Below are 21,926 nucleotides of genomic sequence, written 5' to 3'. Positions count from 1 at the left end.
ATAGTAATCTTATATATAAAATTCTCGTGTCACAATGTTCGTTCCCGTACTCCTCCGAAACGGCTTGACCGATTCTCATGAAATTTTGTGAGCATATTGAGTAGGTCTGAGAATCGGCCAACATCTATTTTTCATACCCCTAAATGTTAAGGGACCACACGAAATTTTTTTTTTGAATTTTTTTGACATTTTTTTAAATTTGTTGGATTATGAGTCAGCATTAAAAAATACATACAACTTCAAATTTTCACTTATCTACGATCAACAGTTTCTTTTGTATCGCGATTTTAATATCGGCAATACAACGTTTGCTGGGTCAGCTAGTATTATATATTATTATTATATAAAAAAACAACACACAATATATTCCCTTGATAATAAGTGATCGACCTGTTACAAAATTGCGTAAACATGAGCGACATGAAACGATAATAATTATCACTTGGATAGTAATTTCTATATCTTCTTTGCCCTTAAAATTAAAACAACAGTCATTTTTGCAAGCTACTACTATGCGATAGAAAATGACGTCGCGGGGTTACCCAGCAGGCATTCTGTGCGAACAAATTTTGTTCCGTTGAATCTAAAATATTGATCATTATGTGAATTGACATATATTTTTCATTGTACTATGGGAGACTACTAAATATCATAGAAAATTTATTATTCTACGTATAATACCTAATTAACTTAAGGATTAGTTATTGCAAGTAAATATAAAAATGGCATGTATATAAATATTTACAGGGGTTGGGATAGATCATCGCAGAGAGGTGAATTTATCGATAAAAATGCCAGAAAAACACCACTTTAATATCGTTACGTTATGCCCGGACACATTGTATGTAATGGTACCAAAAAACCTATCAAATGATAACATAATATTTATTTATAATATATATCGGTTGATGCTTCTACTATGGCTTTTAACTATATTTCCAATTGATGATTGAAGAGTGACAACGAGTTTTGTTCTATTTCTCCAAGCTTAAGCGTAACTTTTTCAAAGTAGTGGCAGACGTTCATTTTGATCCAAAGGTAATACTTGGACGTTACAAAAATGTGATATCTACATATTCTTTTGATTATTTTACCGGCAAAAAATTCATGAACACTCTAACGCTAGATGATCATACATACATAACTTTAATTTTTGACTAACCGGTAAATTTCTTAAAATATAACTTTCGATGACTATGACGTTTCAATAGACCTGAATGAACTTTAGACATTGAGAATTGAAGTAATGACTCAATGTGGATTAGGTAGTATGCATGTCTTGAGGTAAACTTGTGAATGATCCAATTATTGTAAAAATAAATACCAACTCGAGATTTATGTTGTGTTGTTGTTCATTGTTGAAGTCAACATTTTTTTAGGACAATAAGGGACGAGACGAGCAAGACGTTCACCTGATGGCAATGGATACGCACTGCCCATTACAATTAAGTGCTGCTTAGGATTCTTGAAAAACCCAAAAATTCTCAGCGGCACCACAATAATTGCGCTCGTCCCTTGAGACATAAGATGTTAAGTCTGATGTGCCCAGTAATTTCACCAGCTACGGCGCCCTTCAGAACGAAACTAAACAATGCTTACAAATTACTGCTTCACGGTAGAAATAGGTGCCGTTGTGGTACCCATCATATAGCCGGCATCCTGTATAAAGGAGCCTCCCACTGGTAAATGTGATTCTTTGTACTTTTTTTTAATATGTTATTGTTTCGTATGTATGTAATTAGAGGCTGCCGGTGCAAGAATACTGGATCATTTTCATCTGACTTTAAAAGGCAAGGTTTTCAAATTGACGGTATTTTAATACCTCATATGGGAACCAGTCCCATAATCTAGCCGGCATCCTGTTCAAAGGAGCCTCCCACTGTTAAACATGATAATTGGATAATGCAATTGTTGAATCTATTATATGTATGTTTATAACTTTCATTTAATAAAATAGTGATGGCGGTCGCAAGAATCGCAAGTGTGTCGCGAGCCTAAACTACGAAAGTTAACGAAGAAGCTAAAAAGCCCCGCAATCGATAAACAAGCCTGCGTCAGCGTGACGAACTATTTTAAATGAAGCTCTTTAAATTGAAGCCCACTTAATTACTTTGATCGCTCAACCTTTGGGTTACTTAGTAATGCTGAATATTCAACATTTAATAAAGTCTTTCAGAGGAAATAAAAACATTTTAAAGTTATTTCATTTACAAGCTTAAATTCAAACAGAAGTGCACGGTTCTAATGTAGTTTGTTAAATATGGTTTTAATTTTTCCATTTCTCATTCAGATCTTATGCGGCAATTTTACTTCTGGCAAATATTTCACCTGTTTGCCTTTTAAAAATTCTGAGCAGCACTACAACTGCACTTGTCACCTTGAGACATCAGATGTCAAGTCTCGTTTGCCCAGTAATTTCACTAGCTACGGCGACCTTCGGACCGAAACACGGTAATGCTTTCACATTACTGCTTCACGGCAGAAATAGGCGCCGTTGTGGTACCCATAATATAGCCGGTATCCTGTACAAAGGAGCCTCTGCCACCCACTGGTAAATGTGATTCGTTGTACTTTTTTAATATGTTTTTGTTTCGTATGTATCTATGAATAGGCTACAGGTGCAAGAGTACTGGATCATTTTCATCTGACTTTAAAAAGCAAGGTTTTCAATTCGACGGTATTTTAATACCTCATGTGTGTGTTGTTGTTCATGATCTGATATGTTTGGGCAATTTAACAGAAAATATTTTAATTACGAAGAAATATAATATACCGTTCCATCTAGCAAATTAAAAAATATTAGACTGACACCTCTATTTATTAAACAATTCATTTCAGTATTTACTAGCTACCAGTCAGGAGTATTGTGTCTTTATTTTGTTTTCCTGTTTTTTTCTCATTAGAAGCGAATGAGTGAAGAAAGAATGACTTGTTAAATATATAAGGCAAGTGTGTGTAGGCAAGTCGGTCGCAGGAGACCTCGTAGAACATTCGTCGACCAAATTGGGAACGTTTTGGGAAAAGGAAAGATCCGAAGCACCCGCAACCGGCGATCATGTATGAAAAGAGTAATAAATGTAGAGGAAGCGGGTGTGGTTTGTAAGGATAGAAGCAAGTGGAATTCTATTGTCTCTGCCTACCCTGACGGGAAAAAGGCGCGTGTGTGTGTGTGTGTTTTTCTTAAATTTCTCCAGTCTTTCCCTAAATGTCATCAGTTCTTCATTCATTTCTTTTTCCCTTTCCCTTTTGGCCCCCTGGTCCTTTCCAATTTGAGGTTCTTATAATCCCCTATCAAATATAACCGGCCCATGGTCATTTCAGTTTGAAGGCCTTAGCGAGTGCCACAATTTCCATAGGCTTTTGTCATCTTCGAGCATTAGCACTGAAAATAAAACCACCGCTGCTCCAACTACAGAAGACTTCCGTAGACCTTGACCGGTTCAAACATTCAGCTTACTTTGATGAATCGAAATATAATTGGTTGCGTCCTTGTGATGGTGCTGACCTCCGCAAACTGTGGCAGGGTTGCCGCAGCGGAGCAGATTTACAGAGTTAATTGCATTTTGTTGGACCGCACCGCGATAATTGAATGCGCGTTTTTAATTGCTTCACGGAAATTCGTACGCAACAGTTTTCACATTTTAATGTAGGGCTGCCTCTACTTTTTTATCTGGATTTTTTTTTTACTATTTTATTTATACTGTTTATATATATTATTAACAAATCTTATGTCTGCTATCCTTCATAAGCTCAAGAGCGATTTACTAAATCTTGATGGGAATATGTAGGCATTGACACCTATTTGTCCCACGCTGTGTCGTAGCCGAATGGCTAACTACTACTACTAGCCTACGAGTTCTATTCAGAACTAAAACGCGTAAGTAGCGCCAACGTAAGGGTAATTAAAATGTTGCTTTTAATAAATATAATTTGTTTGTTTGACAATTTCAAAATTATAATGATTTACTTTCAATTTTATTTTTATAGTATAAAACCTATAATAATAAGTTTAGTTCGGTTGATATTTTCCACCTCAATAAACTCAAATTCAAAAATGAGATATTAAGAATATTAGTTGAAACATAATTTTATGATTTTATTAAGATAGTTCATTTCATGTTAGTTAGGTATCTTTTCATAGTTTAAAGCCTGTGTTTTTATCACATTAAAACGAATACACACACAAACACACACACACATACACCCACACACATGCGCACATGTATATATAATTGTATACTAACTAGCAAATATCGATTGCTTAAAATTAAGGCCTTTAAAATGTTAATCCCTTTTGGCTGTCAGATCACATTTATATGTATTAATTAGATATTTTTAAGAGCTGTGGATTATGTATAAATAAATAAAAAAAAAAATAGTTATGGTTAACTAGTTCTTTACGTGTCCGTGTGTTTACTTGAACCTTCATCGGGCTTTCGTTCGTCTTCGTTTTTGTATGTTGACTAGAGCTAACATGAAGAGTTAAAAACGCAGCAAAAACTCTTGCGGATGGAAGTTCGGAAGAAAAGGAATATTCCTACAAAATTTCTAGTCTCTACGCCTTATGCCCAAAGGTATCGAGGTATCATGTGAGTCAATATACTAAGTCTGGCCATAAATAATTTGGAATCTGTCATTTTTTTATGATTGTTCATTGAGTTTTCTCATATTTTTTTGATTAAAATGTATATATAAAAAGTTTTACCACTGCGGCTCAGTTTTGAATTACCTACACTTAACCTAAAGTGTGGCTATGATTAACTTAGTGGTTTCGCAGCCTAGTCAAAAGAACTTATTTATGTTTGACTCACTTCGCCTCTGCTTCTTCTCATTTCTTACATTCCTACATATAGCATGGTGTACTATTCAAGGACCACAGCTTAAGAGAACCTACACATCTATTGATGCTAACCGCAGATTAGAGCTTCATCACAATAACTCGTAGGTAAATTATCTACATATCGTAACTCTTGAGCTAATATTCAAATCCCTGGACTTTGACACTATTGATTTTTAGTTAGATGTTAAATTAATAGTTTATTTTAGATTCTTTTATTTATTTATTTCGATAGTTACACCAACAACACATCATTATACAATTAAAATTTTAGACAGAACGCTAATTCTATAATATCATTGGTACGCAAGGGATAGTACAATATGTACTACATGTCTTTACAAGTGTAAACAACATTTACAATAGTGCGAAAAGAATAACAAGGTTGAACAATTAAACATAATAAAATTAACGAAAATTAATTGTTTAAAATTTATTTATTTAAATATCATAAAATTATTTCCTACTTTTTGAGGAGTTTTTGCAATTTATATTTTTTGGATTTAAATCAGTAATGCGACGGTCCTTAAAATGAGGTGAACCAAAGTCACCGACATAGCCTGGATGATAGCAAAACTGAAGTGGCAGTGGATTACTGGTCGATGTATATGCTTCTACAAAATGATCCCAGAAACTGTACAAAACAAATGTGTTACGAAATTTAAAAGAATTGTTAAAAACGTTTATGGGAAAGGTTACTATAGCATAAAAGATTTTCTTAAGCCACAGACTGTGAATGAAGCAAACACCCTCAGGCTCTTTAATTATAAATGTTTATTGTACCATATCACATTGTAATCCATATTTTTATATAAAAAAAAGCCCGCTGAGTTTCTTGCGTCCGTTCTTCTCAGGTCTGAGGCAGTCTTTTTTGAATGGGTGGTAGTTTTTGACGTTCAATAAGTGATTTTAAATCCTATTTTGAATAAAAATATTTGAATTTGAATTTTATTATGATGGTGATTTCTATTCTATTCTCGACTATTCGGCTAAGTCGAATTAGTAAGCCTTTTGTGGGGCGATGTATATGCTTTTACCACAAGATCCTAGAAAATGATTAAAACAAATGTATTACGAAATTTAAAAGAATTGTTAAAAAGACGTTTAAGTGATGGTAAAGTTACTATAACATTACTTTTTTAATTATCTTTAAAAAAGCACTCACACCAGAGCACCACAGATTGGGAATGGATCGACCGCCGTCAGGCTATTTAAATTTTATTTAAAAAAAAGAAGAAACTCGCTGAGTTTCTTGCGCCCATTCTACTCAGGTCTGAGGCATTCATTTCATAGTTTTTGAGTTTCAATAAGTGATATCATATTAAATAAAAATATTTGAATTTGAATTAATAGAAAATGTCGTTACCTTATAAAATAAATATTTAAATGTGTGTTTATTTATGAGGCTAAAATTAAAATTTCCAATCTGACTTATATTTTATATTATTTATTTATATCACAGACACTCTAATCTTATTGTTGTTTCGCTCATTAAAAATTGTGCATCAAAGCAGTTAAAAAGAAGCTTCGCGAATACACTTCTAAAGTTTTCTAGAACAAAGCCCTGTAATGGAACAATATTGCTTTTGAATTTACTTGAATGGAAGTATGTTTGAAGGTCACGGTCGGGCTGACGGGGGGACAACGGGGTGCTGGGTGCGGGGAGTTCCGCCGAAGCCTCTTCCGGCACGTGGCCTTATGATTTCCTGAGTTGTTCAAATCAATCTTTGTATCAGCGATATAGCTTTACTAAATTTCTTTCTACTCTTTTATTTCTTCCATTCTATTATTAAAAAGAGCGCAAAAAGGAATACTAGGAGAGTTTCTTGCGCTGTTTCATCTCTCTCAGATCACTCTTTCCGAAGCGGTGGTAGTGTTTGAAGTGACATCAAAAATAATTCTAAAGAAATAAATTTTGAGAAAATAAATGCCTTTTATGACTTTTTATCCTTTTATATTTTAGCCCTATCGATGATTTATGAGATAGTAACAACGAGAGCAGAGGTCGCGGGTACGAGTCCCGCATCGTTCATAATATTTTATTTCCAAATTTTATTTGTTTATTAATCCTAGAAGTGAGGGTTATCAGTTTATAAACATAACAAATTGTTTAGTAACAACGCTTTTCCGAAGATTTAGGGGACAAGGTGTCAGCTTTCATAAAGAAATTCCAGAAGAAATACGTAATTTACAATTTAAAAGCATAAAACATTTGTTAAGCCGTTACTTGTAAAAAAAGCATATCATTGCTACCATTAAACTAAAGAACACAAGAACGTAGTGACTTCCCCTTTATAAAGACATTAAGAATAGTACTAATGGAGACTATTAGTTTTACTCTAATTGGTAGAATAAGTAAAATTAAATTGCTATTAAGCCTGAGGCTAGACTCTAATTAAAATTATAAAACTTAGGTTTTTATCATAAAAGGAAAAATAATTGGTTCCGATAAAAAATATTTAGCATATAAAATGCATGGCATTGAACTTAATTGCATTATTAGATTTGGCACGACGTCTCGCGATCCGTGCGAGTGGTCTACCAACTGAGCTAACCGTGGGTTCGAGTACGGCATCGTTCATAAAAGTTTGTTTTCAAATTTTATTTGTGTATTAATCCCAAAAGTGAGGGTTATCACTTTAAAAACATAACAAATTGTTTAGATTAGCAAGAGCGACATCTCAAGTCAATTTCCTAATATGCAAATGTTGAGTGAGGCTAGATTGTAATCAAAATTACAAAACTTAGTTTTTTAACTTAAAAATTATTTAGCTCATAAAAATTCATGGGATTATACAATTGCAATTATTTGGCACATTTGTAATTTATACAGCTTAAATACATCCGCCTCGAAAAGGCTTTAAATCTTACAAATGTATGAGGCATTCCATATTATATTATTTTTTATTTAAAATGTCTTTAGGCACGTTTTAGCTGTTTATTTTGTGAGTTTTGAATGAGACTGAGTTATCACTCTCAGCTATGTAACGCTCTTTCGGGTAAGTTAAGCTAACTCAGTGAGCATGGTTGTAGGTTTTCCTTAACCCCTGCCTTGATGAGGTTTTCACCGTCGTGTGAATCATTGACCTTACATACATCATCACAGCATATTTTACGCCTATACAATGATAATGAAATATTTTTGATAATTTTTTTATACCTCATACAATTTACCAGCAATAGTGTACTTGTTAAATTTATTTCAGATCTCTTCTCTTATAAATCAAATATGAAGTTTAGGAATCAAACAATATCAAATGGGGAACTATCAACAATTTGAAAAGGGCGTACACTACAGATTGCACTTTAGTGCAAATAAAAAAAATATAAAATACTACTACAGCTATAGTAATAAATTACTACTTAATTTTTGTCTATCGGATCCTGCTGCTGGGCAAAGGCCTCCCTACTTTAATCCATATATTGCGGTCCTGTGCCAGCCTCGACCATATTAGAGGCACTCGTCGTCACGCTATCGTTTTCAGTATCTGCCTCGACGTCTTTGCCCGTCCTGAGGCACCCAATGCGTGACGACCAGTGTGCATCGGTCTGTGTGCATCCGACATACGCGCTAAGATACTACAATAAAATAATTATAAAATGGAATTGAAAAAAATAAAAAAATATTTCCATGACGTGCCTTAAAATCCAAGGTGTCTAAAAATTTATATTCCAGTTACATATTAATACTAGACGTTCCTGACCGCTTCGCTGTGCGAATTTTAAAAGGAAATAAATGAATGAAGGAACGTTGGAATTAAAAAAAATTCACATCGAATGGTGGTAGTTTCATATCGATACAATCAGTGGTTAAGACTTGAATGAGCCTCAAAGAAAGACCATTTTCATTATGTATATATAGATTATACAAAATGACGGTTCAATGTGCGCAGAGGTTAGCGACCATGGCTACTGAGGTCCAGACCCCAGGTTCGAATCCCGGTAAGTGCAAACATTTATAATATGATGGATGTGAATGTTCTTTCCCCGTCTTGGATGTTTATATTTATTTATGTATTAAATATATCGTTGTATTTTACCCATAGTACATGTTATGCCTAGTTTGGTGCAAGATAATTTATGTAGACGTGTGCCAGTATTTAAAACAAAATCAGTGAAATGATATTTCAGGCTAACGACGCGACGTGTGGCTTAAGCTTATATAAGGTTAGAATTTTTTAAGCGAGTTTGTAAAAAAAACTTAGCACATAAAATATTCAATATTTTGTACCAATGAACATTTATTACTTTTAGACTATTCGTTATTAGAAAATATTTTGAGTTGTAGCAAAGTATATATGAAATATATCATGATTTTAGAGCGAACATTACCGAAATAATATCAGTAACTGAAATGTTTTGCCATTAATATAGGATGAAGATTAACAGTTACATAGAAAGAGATCAACAATGAATGTTTACTTTGATTGTCCTAATACGGTGTTGTAATTATAACCAGCTGTTCTTGAAGCGACGCCATGTTGGGTCTTGCACTGCGAAAACAATTCAGACATTTACGTCTCTTGGCATTTGTGGTGTTTAAGTATTGTAGAAGTTCCTGTTCCTGTTCCATTCTTTAATCATTATTGAGTTACTACGTTCCGGTTTCCAAGCAATTCTTGTTAATTTGATTAATATCAATGGGGCTAGGATGACCCGAAAGTCCCAATTTTTAGTCAAACTAAAGCAAGTTTTAGGTTTTTATTTCAATGGCTCATAATAAAAAAACAATAACTGCATATTTAGTTTTTTTAAATTTCTTAAAAAATTACACTTGTATTATTGTACCAATGGACTTTGTTGCTGATAAGGATCAATCTTTGCAAAGAAATGTATTACTTAAATTAAAGGAATATGCCGTTTTTGTTTTCTTATAAATCGAGGGCATGACTCCTTTCACGACTTTCCTCTAAGACTCGTTTCCTACTTGGCCATCACCGCCCTTCTCAAAAAACCAACCATTATTAGAAGAATACAGTAAACGGAAAAATATGGTACGGAATCTGACAAACTTTATGTATCATCTCCACCGATTTTTGTTTTCTATTACGATTCTAAAAAAATATTTTCCAATTATACGTTGCTCATAAAAAATTTTTATATAATCTATTTAAGGATGAACTGAATGAAATATAAGGGACACTTACGACATAATTCAGTCTGAATGATTCGCCGCTTGGCTCGTAATAATTGTCTGGGTCTGGCGAGTAATGTGAGACGAGAGCTGGAGTTCAAGTACCAGGGGTCGACTAACGACAGTAACTATCACACAAAACTATTATTTTCTCTTGAACCCAATAAGTATTTATCATAAAATAGGAGATAGGATATAAATCGTGAAAAATTGTGTTGGTTGACAGTAACTCTGTTTGCATCATAATCAGCAAAATTCTTTTTTGCAGCTATATCTTTGTCATCAACACCCTTTCTCTCTGTCACCCAGATGGACCTCCACCTTGATTAGAGGTCTGCATTTGGAACAGTTCTGATACACTTAGTTCACACCTTCATCTACCCTTTTATATCTGACTTAGTCTTGGTACAATTATAATGGCCCTTATAATTAATTTAATATAATACATATACAGAACAAATTTGCAATATAAACTACACGAGGGTGTGTACACAGCATGCCTAGCAGGAATATTTATTAAGAGTGTTTTAAACGCCAATGACAAGTGCTTAACTTGTGACTAGTAACAAGGACAAGCAAACTTAATTTAGGCAATATACGGTAAATGTTTTATATCTAATAATTTTTTGAATATAGATAAATGTAAGTAAAACAGATGTCATAAGCCTAAATTTTTCCCCGGTGCTTTAAATCACATTCACACTGATAAAATTTTAATGGCCTCTTCTTATCCATTTTTGCCACTAACCAATATAGGCCATAAGTAATTAAATTAATTTTGTTTCCAGAAAAGGGCAGATATGTGGGCTCGCCATGTGAGTTCACATGTAATGCTAACCTCGTCCATGTATACTGCGAGCCCAGGACCAGAAGCTGTCAGTGTGCTCCAAAATACACCGTGCAGCTTGGAGTGGCGAAGGGTTGCGCAAAACGTGAGTGTTGTAGCTGTAATTGACATACACAGTACTTTTATTTGTGCCCATATCCGTGACCAAATCTCCGAAAATCTGAACCTATAAGTGCCGCATTCCACCAGGCAAACGACGAAACCGATAGGGACAAATCGTTGACCGATCGAATGTGAGTCACGATCCTCGGCAGCGACGGAACGACTAAGAAGAAAAGAGAAAAACTTGATAAAAATGTTATTATGTAGACAAAATATTAATTCATCTAGAACATCTTTCATAACGATATTAAAAATTATATACTTACTTGATTTTATAAAAATAAACTGGAATCACATTTTGCAACCTTCTCCAAAATTTTCCGCCCTAATACTACAGGTATTATGGATGTCGACATCAATTTGAACGGGTCTTTCTCATCTAGCCCGTCTTCTTCTTTGTCTCTCTTCTCACTTCTTTTAACTGGTAAACATAGGGAAAAAAACTGTGAAGATTTTATATAATTGCAGTCAAATATTGAGTAGTGTCAATATGCTTATAAAAATTTCAGCTAAGAAGTTGGGCGAACAATGCTTCTATCAAGAAACGTGCCGTGCTTTCGACGCGCACGCATCCTGTGTACAAGTCAACCACAACGCTTTCTGCCAATGTGACTCTGGCTACCATTCCACAACTCACTCACGGCCAAATCCTCGAGTTTTCTGCACAGAAGGTAATTGAGAAACAATACTATTCTTCTTGGGTTTTATCCTTCATTGTATATAAAGATCGCAGGAATAGGTTAAATGAGGGCAGCGCAGGACCGAACGTCGTGGTGATCTTTGGGGGAGGCTTTTGTCCAGCAATGTATGTCTTCCGGTTCATATGATGATGATAATAATCAGATCATAAGGAAAAACCATGAATATCCAATACCTCATTATTTCAATCAAAAAGAAAACATCCTTAACCCAGGACAGACCTATTGAACTATAAGACGAGGCAAAACATGTCACCAGAGGGCATTGCCATCTTCTACCTCTAGAAGAATCACAATAGCGTCGATGGTTTTTTAATCGCATACCCTGCGCGTTTTTGAAGATACCCTTATCGTGTCGACCTGGAAACACCGCTTTAGCATTACAGCTTAAGTTTTCAATTTGTTTGTACCTACGTGGAAGGAGGTTTCTTGATGACTTGAATCGCATCGTAGACGAATACTTAAGTCCCAGTTATAATCATATTTTTATATTGAGTGGCTTAAGCGCATATATTAAAAAAAAATTAAAATTGACACAGTATGTTGGAATGAAGCAATTCTGCTGGAATTACAGAAATACCAACTAGAACTAGAGTCCTAGTCTGTGGAGCCTTCTCAGCTGCACAAGCTTTATTTCCACATACAGTCTTCTACATCTTTCCGACAATGTATCCAGTAAAATCTTTCTTTGATGTTCGCAACAGTCCTTTTCACTCCTAAATGTCCACTAGATGATCCGTCATGTCGCGGTTCTTGGACCTTGGCACAACTTACTGCAAATTTTTATTTGCATGTGTAACCTATTAATAGGTTTGAAGTCGGTGCCAAGCCAAATGTAATAGCAGATACCTACACTCGCCACGCGTGACTTTTAGCGGGAAAGCTTCATCTAGAACCAAACAATCCAAGTGGGCAAGCACCTACTTAAACCCTATCTATTGGTAGCACATACAAATAATAGTATTTATTAAAATTAAAGGTATAATATTTGCAAAAGAGGTGTATTAAATTAAATCTCTATTATGTTATTTTATACTTTTGAGTTTTTGAAGTCGTTTTTTTTAAACGTAGTTTTTTTCCTAATTTGTATATCCCATAACATAAATTGAGTGCAAATATTTCCTTTGTACGTAAGTGTTATTAATGTTAGATAATTCAAATTCAAATATTTTTATTCAAAATAGGATGTGACATCACTTATTGAAAGTCAAAAACTACCACCCATTCCAAAATGAATGCCTCAGACCTGAGAAGAATGGGCGCAACAAACTCAGCGGGCTTATTTTTTTTTCATCGAATAATTATGTTTACAAAGTAATATTGTACAATCAAACTTATTATTTAATAGCCTGAGGGTGGTCACTCCATTCCCAATCTGTGGTATCATTAAGAAAGTCATTTATGTTATAGTAACCTTTACCACACAAACATTTTTTAACAATTCTTTTGAATAGCGTAATACTTTGTTTTGAACATTTGCTGGGATCTTGTTATAAAAGCATATACATCGCCCCACAAAAGACTTACTAACTCAACTTAGCCAAGTAGTAGGCATCAAATGTTTATGTCTGTTCCTGGTGTTAACATTATGGTTATGACAGTTTCTGGCAAATTCACTTATGTGCCTATGAACATACATTACATTATCAAGAATGTATTGAGAAGCAACAGTGAAGATGTTAACTTCTTTGAATTTGCTCTCAATGATTCTTTAGGACCTAGGTTATAAATAGCGCGAATAGCCCTCTTCTGCAGCACCATACGATATAATACTATGGAAATAACTAAAGTATACTAGTCGCGCCGTATCTATGTCAGTTAATTGTCTAATCTTTTTAAGCGCGTATGCTGCAGAACTAAGTCTGTTCGCCAATCCTTCAATATGGGGGCCCCATTGTAATTTGGAATCTAGAGTTATGCCAAGAATTATAGCAGATTCCACCGGTTCTATCACCTCTCCATTTAACAAAACATTTGCATTTACATTTTTGACATTTGGTACGGTAAATTTAATGTATTTTGTTTTCTTGCTATTAAACAATAGGTTATAAGCGCTAAACCGCTACACGGTGTCAGATAGAATATCGTTCACTTCGTCATACATAGCTTGGTTTCTTTTCACTTTGAAAATCAATGAAGTGTCGTCCGCAAACAATACTACCTTATGTTTATTCTCTATAAGATTAGGAAGATCATTTATATAGATAACGAAGAGGAACGGTCCAAGAATAGACCCTTGTGGTACCCCCATACTGATAGGAGTCCCAGGAGATCTCCTGCCATTCACGTCGATCCTCTGAATTCTATTGTTTAGATATGAAGTCAGAAGATCGAGCGCAGCCTTTTATGCCATAGTGGTATAGCTTCCTGACCAGCGTTGAATGTTGAACACAATCAAAAGCCTTAGATAAATCACAGAAGATGCCAAGTGCATTCTGCGATTCCTCCCAGGCATCAAAAATATTCTTGATCAGCTCAACACCTGCATCCGTTGTTGAACGTCCCCTAGTAAAGCCAAATTGTTTCAAATGAAGTAACTTATGAGAGTTAAAGTAAGTAATTTGGCTTTTTTTTTTTTTTTTTTATTTTACTAAGGGTCGGCAAAACCGACACAGGACGATAGTTATTCGGGTCAGAAGAGCATCCCGACTTAAACGCCACGATTATTGAACTTATTATTTTAACAGAAATGCCCCACATATCAGCAGTTTTTTGACTTAAATGTTTTAATTATTTCTCAAGGGCTAACAAAACTAAAATTGAAAGTAAATATGCTACGTTTTAGTTAAGTACAGAATTAGTTTACTTTTCCTATTTATAACTTTAAAATGTTGCTTCTTCAGTAGAAAAGCGGTAAAAAACAGAGCGCAAAAATATTATTTGAATTAAGACAATTTTTATTAATAATCATAATATGTAGGGCTGGTTTCCTCTCCACTACCATACAAACTCCTGAAGTGGTACTGATTAATGTTATAGACTTGGTGCTGCTGACGGCGGATATGCCGACGCTGCTCGGAGTAGCGTCGGGTATCTTCGTGTTGGGCGGGCTGCTGTGTATGGTGCTGCATCTGTACACGAAGGCCCGCTACCACCCCGCGCATCTAGCGGACGCCAGACTCACGCCGCCTTGCCTCTATTCACTCAATGATACTGGTATGTTAATACTACTTTTACTACCCGCTCAAATTTCACACATGAAACCCACAAAAGGTGTTTGCCGCGTATTCGTTAATTTTCTTTATTTGAATACTCGAACTTGATCCTTGATGTCAGTTACAATTTTTTTTATAGAACCCGTATTTCTATAAAAAAAATTGTAACTTTGAGACGTTCAGGACGTTCAGCTGATGGTAATTGATACGCCCTGCCAATTACAATGAAGTGACGCTCAGGATTCTTGAAAAGCCCAAAAATTCTGAGCGGGACTACAATTGCGCTCGTCACCTTGAGACATAAGATGTTAAGTCTCATTTGCCCAGTAATTTCACTAGCTACGGCGCCCTTCAGACCGAAACACAGTAAAGCTTACACATTACTGCTTCACGGCAGAAATAGGCGCCGTTGTAGTACCCATAATCTAGCCGGCATCCTGTGCAAAGGAGCCGCCCACTGGTAAAAGTTAGTAAATACAATTTATTTGACTCCTTAATTGGGACTATTTTGAGTGTATTGGTACCTGTCTGGTCGTAATAATCTTGAAATATTTGCTGTATCCACAGCTGTATACGACATATTACGCAACATTGTACATCGGTTATCTTTTATTCATTTAGATATTTCAATTAATTACCGTTTTATTAATGACTGACGTCATGGTTTTATGGCACTTAACGTTTAATAAAATCTTTTGTCTTATCGGATTTTTATCGTCTTACGGCGTTACAAATAAAATTGGCATAAAGTTATAACTAAGCATAAACCAAGAGTATGTAAAATGTTTACAAATAGACATTTTGCTTACGAATGGTTTTTTCGGACGTATAACGTTTCCTGCGTTTATTTGCAAGGTAGCTTGTCATTCGGAAAACCTCAGAATTATCATTGTATTAACAGTGTTGTCAACGATATGGTAATGTATAATGAACGACGGCTAAAAAATGAAAACGGAAGCCTGTTTGGCGAAGCGAGATAAAAAAAGAGAAAGAGTCCGATTGCTTTTTCGCGATCGCCGACCGAATAATTGAAGTTATACTTCTTTAGGCGCGTCATGAAAAAATTATGAGAGTAAAATTTTAAGATGCGCGCGCATCGTTGTAACACAAATGTAACAGGTTGAAGTTGGTTCCTAAAATTTTCTGACGTTTGCGTCATTTGTTTTTTTTTTGGTTTCTTCATCCATTATTAGGACAGGCAAAGGGTCAAGCCCATACAGCCGTATTCATTATTTAATAATTAATTGTCAAAGCCGTCTTTGCAAGATTTTAACAAAATTGTTCTTTCTAAAAACGTAGAATAGCACGATGAATAAATAATTTTTGCTTCGTTACGCCAAAGAAATATAACTTCTTGCGTGCATACACTTTTTGATAAATTGTGGTGTTTGACACAGGCGGCACGTTGAGCGGCACTCGCGCGTCGTCGCGCGCGTCTTCCCGCAGCGGCTGCACCAGCGGCACTCTCGAGCTGGATGGCAGCTCGCGACGCGAGTCTCGCCGCGCGGCGTCCGCGTCCCGCGCAGGTGCGGCGCGCACGGCGGCCATCTTGTTAATCTCTCGCCACCTCAACGCTGTAAGGGACGGCGGCGCGCACCCGCTCAAGTGCGCCGCCAAAGGTGATACGGATGTATGCAACGCGGCCCTCTACTGCACGAAGCTATGCGGTCCGGCGCTGCCCTCTCTATCGCCTGCTGGACTATCTAGTTAACTACCATCTAACCAAGATACAATATATTGTTGCGTTTCTAACACACTGTAACCCGTCATTGAAGGTTAAATGAGGGTGGGGTACTGACCTGTATGTAACCCACTGGACAGGCTGTTCCATATGTTTGACAGCAAATTTTTTGTGCCTATTTGAAGCACCACTCGCGAATGTCTAGAGAACTAATTTTGACGTATAATGCAAATGACTGCAAAGGAACGTATTCGTACGTACGAACTCTGAAGTATTTTTGCATTTTGAATTAATTTCGTTAATTTTACGTGTTATAATACTTCAAGAATCAACGTAATAAAGAACACAAACATTTTTTTAAATAGTTTTCCACCATCAATCGATGGTTGCTCAGGTTGTCTTCAAAAGTTTTAGTACCGCAGACTCTCGCTACATGGCCAACAGCACCAAAATGCCGAAAATGAAAAGCACGATAGCACTTTGCCAGCCGCCAGTCCAGTGATATATAGTAGGGTAAGGTGGGGCACATTTTTACAAACAAAACAAACAATAATGTAGCGACGAAAATATTTATTAAATCAACTTCTAACTAGCATGTATATTAACTTTAATAGTCTCTCTTCATTTAAAAATATTTAAAAATAACTTTTATTAGGAACTTCTTTACTTAAATTGCACTATAATCAGATCAGTCGATTGTAACAGTGAACCCCGTATCTGGGGTACTCTGTTACAGGCTAAGGGGCACAATGCTACAACATCAAAATAGTATAAAAACGTTTTCAAGAGAAATAAAAATATTAATATGTCTTCCAACGATACCGTTGCCATATCTGGTTCAAGAGGAAAGTGTAAATGACTGTCAACTTTTCCACTTTTACGTAAATAGCTGACCTTAATTAACATAATTTTAAAAAATTTCATTTTCCAAGTTTTTCAGCTCTCTTATTTAGTTATTTTCTTTTTGTTTACTTTTTCAAGTTTATTTCTTACCGTTTTCTTTCAAAACCTGAAGATATGTTAGTTAAGCATCATTGTTACAATGTAACATAGTGCCCGGTAACACAGTGCCCCAGGTAAGACAAATCGAACAAAATATCAATAGAGTATTTTCAGATATGTTTACAAAAATGTACTTAATGATAATTTGAAGCTAAATGTACAGGGAATAGAGGAAAATCATAATCACGTACCTTTACATAATGCACCAAGAAACAAATTAATAAATTTGATCTGATTTTTTCTAATTTTGATCACATAAATTCGATTTTTGTTCGTTTTTTCTAAAACGCGGTACAGACTGAAGGGAGTACAACTGTTCAAACATGGCCGCTTATGAGGCTGTGAAAACTGTAATAAATGTCAGAAACATAGATCCTTGCATTGTATCATGTAACACTGTGCCCCACCTTACCCTAGAGGTCAGTGGTGTGGGGACTTACGTAATACAGCCACATCCAACATGCGATATTTTAGTCTCAGGGTAACTAACGCGGTGCGATCTTATGTAACGTTTCGCTGTGCACTACTTATATCGATTTGTAACGCGTTACGAAACAGATAATTTTTCACAGACCACGTTATGTCGTCAATAGACAAATCCAGATAATCCTAATTGCAAAAAGTTTCAACTAAAATCGTGAACGTTGTTTATTTTACGTGACATATTTATACGTTAGGTCTCCCATAAATATATGGTTAAAATGCACCTTTACCATAAAACAAAACATCACTTTACAGCTGTAAATTTTATAGCTTTGTAGTGCGGTAATTCTGGTAAGGAGTTAACGATTGTGTAAATTGATTCTTGGCTAGAAAAATCTTTCATCTATCAACTTTGGTTACACTTGAAAAAGTTTAATATACTTTATAATAGGTTGTTTAATTAAAACGAAATTATGAATAATATTTTCGCTGAACCTTTGTAATGTAACATTAATATTGTTTATGTCAATATTATTGATTGCTTCCACGTGGCGTTAGAGGAGGGCAGCGATTGGCTGTTTGTCCCAGGTCGCCCGTTGTTCGCTAGTTGTCGCGTCTTATCATTGGTGTTAGGTTAGCCCCGACTTGCTAGATTTGAAAATCACCCTAAGTGTGCTGAAATCGTTGTAATACACCATTTGGTAAGTACTTTGTGCTTATCTGTAACCCAATCGTAGCATCATTTGCCATATAAAAATAATCTACAATTCGTAGACCTAATTATTTCATAAAAAATTAAGATTTATTTGTGGCTATTTCTTTTCATTTCCGTTCATTCAAACTCTATTTTTTGTTTGAGTTTAAATAATTATAGCGTTATTGTTTTTTTAAACAACAAATTTGGAATTTGTATATAGAAATATATTTTGATGTAGTGGATGAAGATGACCACTGATGACCATCATAACTTCTGAATCGTAAGTATTCCATAAGTAGCGACAAGCTTTCTTGTCGGCAACAACTAACTATAATTGAAGGGTCCAGAAAATAAATAAAAGAATATATTGTAGCCTCGATAGATTCCCTTTCTTTAGATTATTACATTATCCGCGTTACAATAAATCTATTTGTACTAAGTCATTTATGTGTCACCTAGATTGCCCTTTACCAATTGTAACGTAACGAGTAAGTCTTCCATATGCGTAACTAAAAAGTATTTAACTAAAAACTTTTTACAAAGACTTGTTGTATTGTTGTTGATACATGAAAAAAGAGTAAACCCCGCATTTCAGCTGAAGTCTCAAATTCTATTAATTAGAGAGCTGAGTATGACATCAACATCTGCAGAGACATGGTCAACACTCAAAGGAATAGTTACTACTTTTTAGGTTCATATTGTTTGTATATATTTCTCACCGATATATAAGCAAACAATAGACACGTATTGTACGTTCAAATCTGTAAGCCATTCGAAAATGAATACCTCAGTCCTGAGTAGAACGGGCGTAAGAAACTCAGCAAGCCCACTTTTTTAACCAAAATTATGCCACAATATACACTGTGTTAAAAAACCCTGTACCATAATACACGGATATGAAGTAGAATGCGGAGAAACCACTAAAAATTAAGTAAGAAATCAAAACCCCTTAGATTAAATGCTACAATAAAAAGAACATTTTATATTAAATGGTTGCAAATCTTGGTAAACCCCTATCTTATTTATTCTATTAGTAAGGTCATCGCCCTGAAAGCGATGCAATAGCATAGAGCTATCGTTAGCTCAAACGAAAAAGGCGGGACATCTCGCCTCGCACCGTATATCGCTGTCCTTTAACCGATGCCGCCCATCGCGTAAATTAGAATTATTGCTTTACAAAATTACAACCGCTCGCGCCCATCGAAGGTACCATGAATGAAATGGGTGTGTGGGCGGGGAACAATGAAAATGGAAGAGGTGCCCAAACTTTTTTAATTGATTACGTTATTACTCTCTTTTTTCACTTTTTTTTAATATGATTATTTCGTATAAATTTATATTTATGTGTACTTTTTATAACATCCTGTATTCTTTCATTAAAACTCTGTATTAAAATAAGTTTTCTCCGTATGCAGAACATATATATTATGAGTATTGAGTAACAAGGTGCTTCCATATTATATACTTCTTGAATTATTTAATAATTGTTCCAATCCGACGTACTACTCCATCAAGATTTCTTTTGCTTGTTAAAACCTAACTCGATTTGAGAAGATTGATGACGTGATTGATGTAATATAGTTTACCAACTATCCAGTTAACATCGAGATGATCAGTTCGTAAAATAATCGATGATTTGAAGTAGACATATCAACTGGACAACTGATTATGTTGTTTCTTGTACAATAGCGAGAACCTAAGAATAACATTTCAGCACGCTTAAATTGCGAAGTTTTCGACAAACAAAAACTTGCACGAGTTTGAGACGCAGCAAGATGGCCGTCCGTGTTGTGTTTGTGTGTTCGTATGTTCGTACTGTCGCTCTTAGCTTTGCAGTGTTCTCGGAACTGAAGGTGGTGTAAACGTTTTATAATTTTTTAACTACTTAGAAATGTAAATGGATTTTTTATTTAGTATTTTCTTGTGATGGCTCCGCTTACAATTTTAGATTCAATAATTTATTTTAAAAAGCAGTCAAACATCATTTATTGCATTTATTTTTTTTTTACAGTTTTTTATATTAGTTGTGCCGTAATGTTCTTATATAAATAATATGCTCATATTCTTAAAAAAAAAGAGGTTTTGCGTCAGTGTCATTTAATAAAATTATTACTTAAAGCATAGTAATGCTTGACGTGCTTGTGTCAATATTTAATGTTTGTTTGTTAGTATGTCGTTTATTGCTTTTGCTTAAGCATGAATATTAACAGATTGTGTTAAGTCCGTTTGATGTAATATGCTATAAATTAATTTATTATAAGAATTATTCGTTAAGGTAATATGTCCTACTCATTAGATTAATAGCTGTTGTAAGCAAAAGTGTTCCTCCGTTTTGGTAGGAATTAGAACTAAAGTTCGCTGCAACGCTAAAAAATTAGTTTCCTCTTATTATACTATGAAAACATGCAGCGCTGGAAAGCGCTAGGTATGATTTTTTCGCTTTCGCGACCAAATCCTTGTAAGCGCCATGAAATTCCTTCGTTCAACGTAGTGCTAGTAGCTAGTAGCTCATGCTCGCTCAGAGGGCAATGGAGAGGGCTATGGGCTCGGAGTTCCCTGCGAGATCGAATCAGAAAGGAGAAGATCCGTAGGAGAACAAAGTCACCGACATAGCCCAAATGATTGCGAAACTGAAGTGGCAGTGGATAGGGCACATAGTTCGACGGACAGATGGTCGATAGGACAGAAAAGTCCTCGAGTGGCGACAACGTACCGGTAGACGCAGTGTTGGTAGGCCCCACACAAGATGGACCGACGACCTAGTCAAGATTGAAGTTATAGATTATTAACTGTTTTGGCATACATATGTTTTTGGAAGGCATTTTTTCATCGAATAGGCATTATTCGATGGAAAAAATGCAATGTATGCATGTTATTTAAATAAGGGAAAAACACTTTCTAATATATCTATATTTATTATATCGATATATTGTAAGTTTTATGAACTATGACGTCATAGTAAATACCAAGCGAATTTGCAGACGTTTAAAGTCCGTTGGATATTTAAAATTTATTTGATAATTTTGGCATTCAATAAATTATTTTAATTTCATGACTATATAGCTATGTAAGGCGTAAGGTATCAAATCAAAATAAAAATTATTAAGGTTCCTTATTGTATGAATAAAATATAAAAATTATAACTATGGTACCACAAAATAGTTAGTTCGATTAAGTGTGTATTTAGGTATAATATGTAATTTTTAATAATTACAGGTTCGCGACGTCCAAGTTTGAGCTCTGTGCAAAGTAGCTCATCGTCAATCAGGAGTTACAGTGCTAAGAGGTGGGAGCGAGACAGAGAACAGAGGGAGCGACGTCAGATGAGCATTCGTCTCGCTCAGTTACAC

General features: G+C 35.1%; 1 protein-coding gene across 1 annotated transcript in view; it reads left to right on the top strand.

Annotated features, from left to right (window-relative positions):
* Nucleotides 1-21,926, top strand: part of LOC126976699 (uncharacterized) — a 78,683-nt gene extending 56,757 nt beyond the window's left edge. Inside the window, exons 3-7 of the mRNA XM_050825209.1 lie at nucleotides 10,760-10,903; nucleotides 11,430-11,591; nucleotides 14,598-14,774; nucleotides 16,171-16,403; nucleotides 21,793-21,926. Of these exons, the coding sequence (XP_050681166.1) occupies nucleotides 10,760-10,903; nucleotides 11,430-11,591; nucleotides 14,598-14,774; nucleotides 16,171-16,403; nucleotides 21,793-21,813 (737 nt within the window). The 3' untranslated portion in view covers nucleotides 21,814-21,926. The remainder of the gene's footprint in view (nucleotides 1-10,759; nucleotides 10,904-11,429; nucleotides 11,592-14,597; nucleotides 14,775-16,170; nucleotides 16,404-21,792) is intronic.

The sequence above is a fragment of the Leptidea sinapis genome, chromosome 42 (genome assembly GCF_905404315.1).
Source record: "Leptidea sinapis chromosome 42, ilLepSina1.1, whole genome shotgun sequence".
NCBI classification, from domain to species: Eukaryota; Metazoa; Arthropoda; class Insecta; order Lepidoptera; family Pieridae; genus Leptidea; species Leptidea sinapis.
This window is presented reverse-complemented; position numbering and strand designations above follow the sequence as displayed.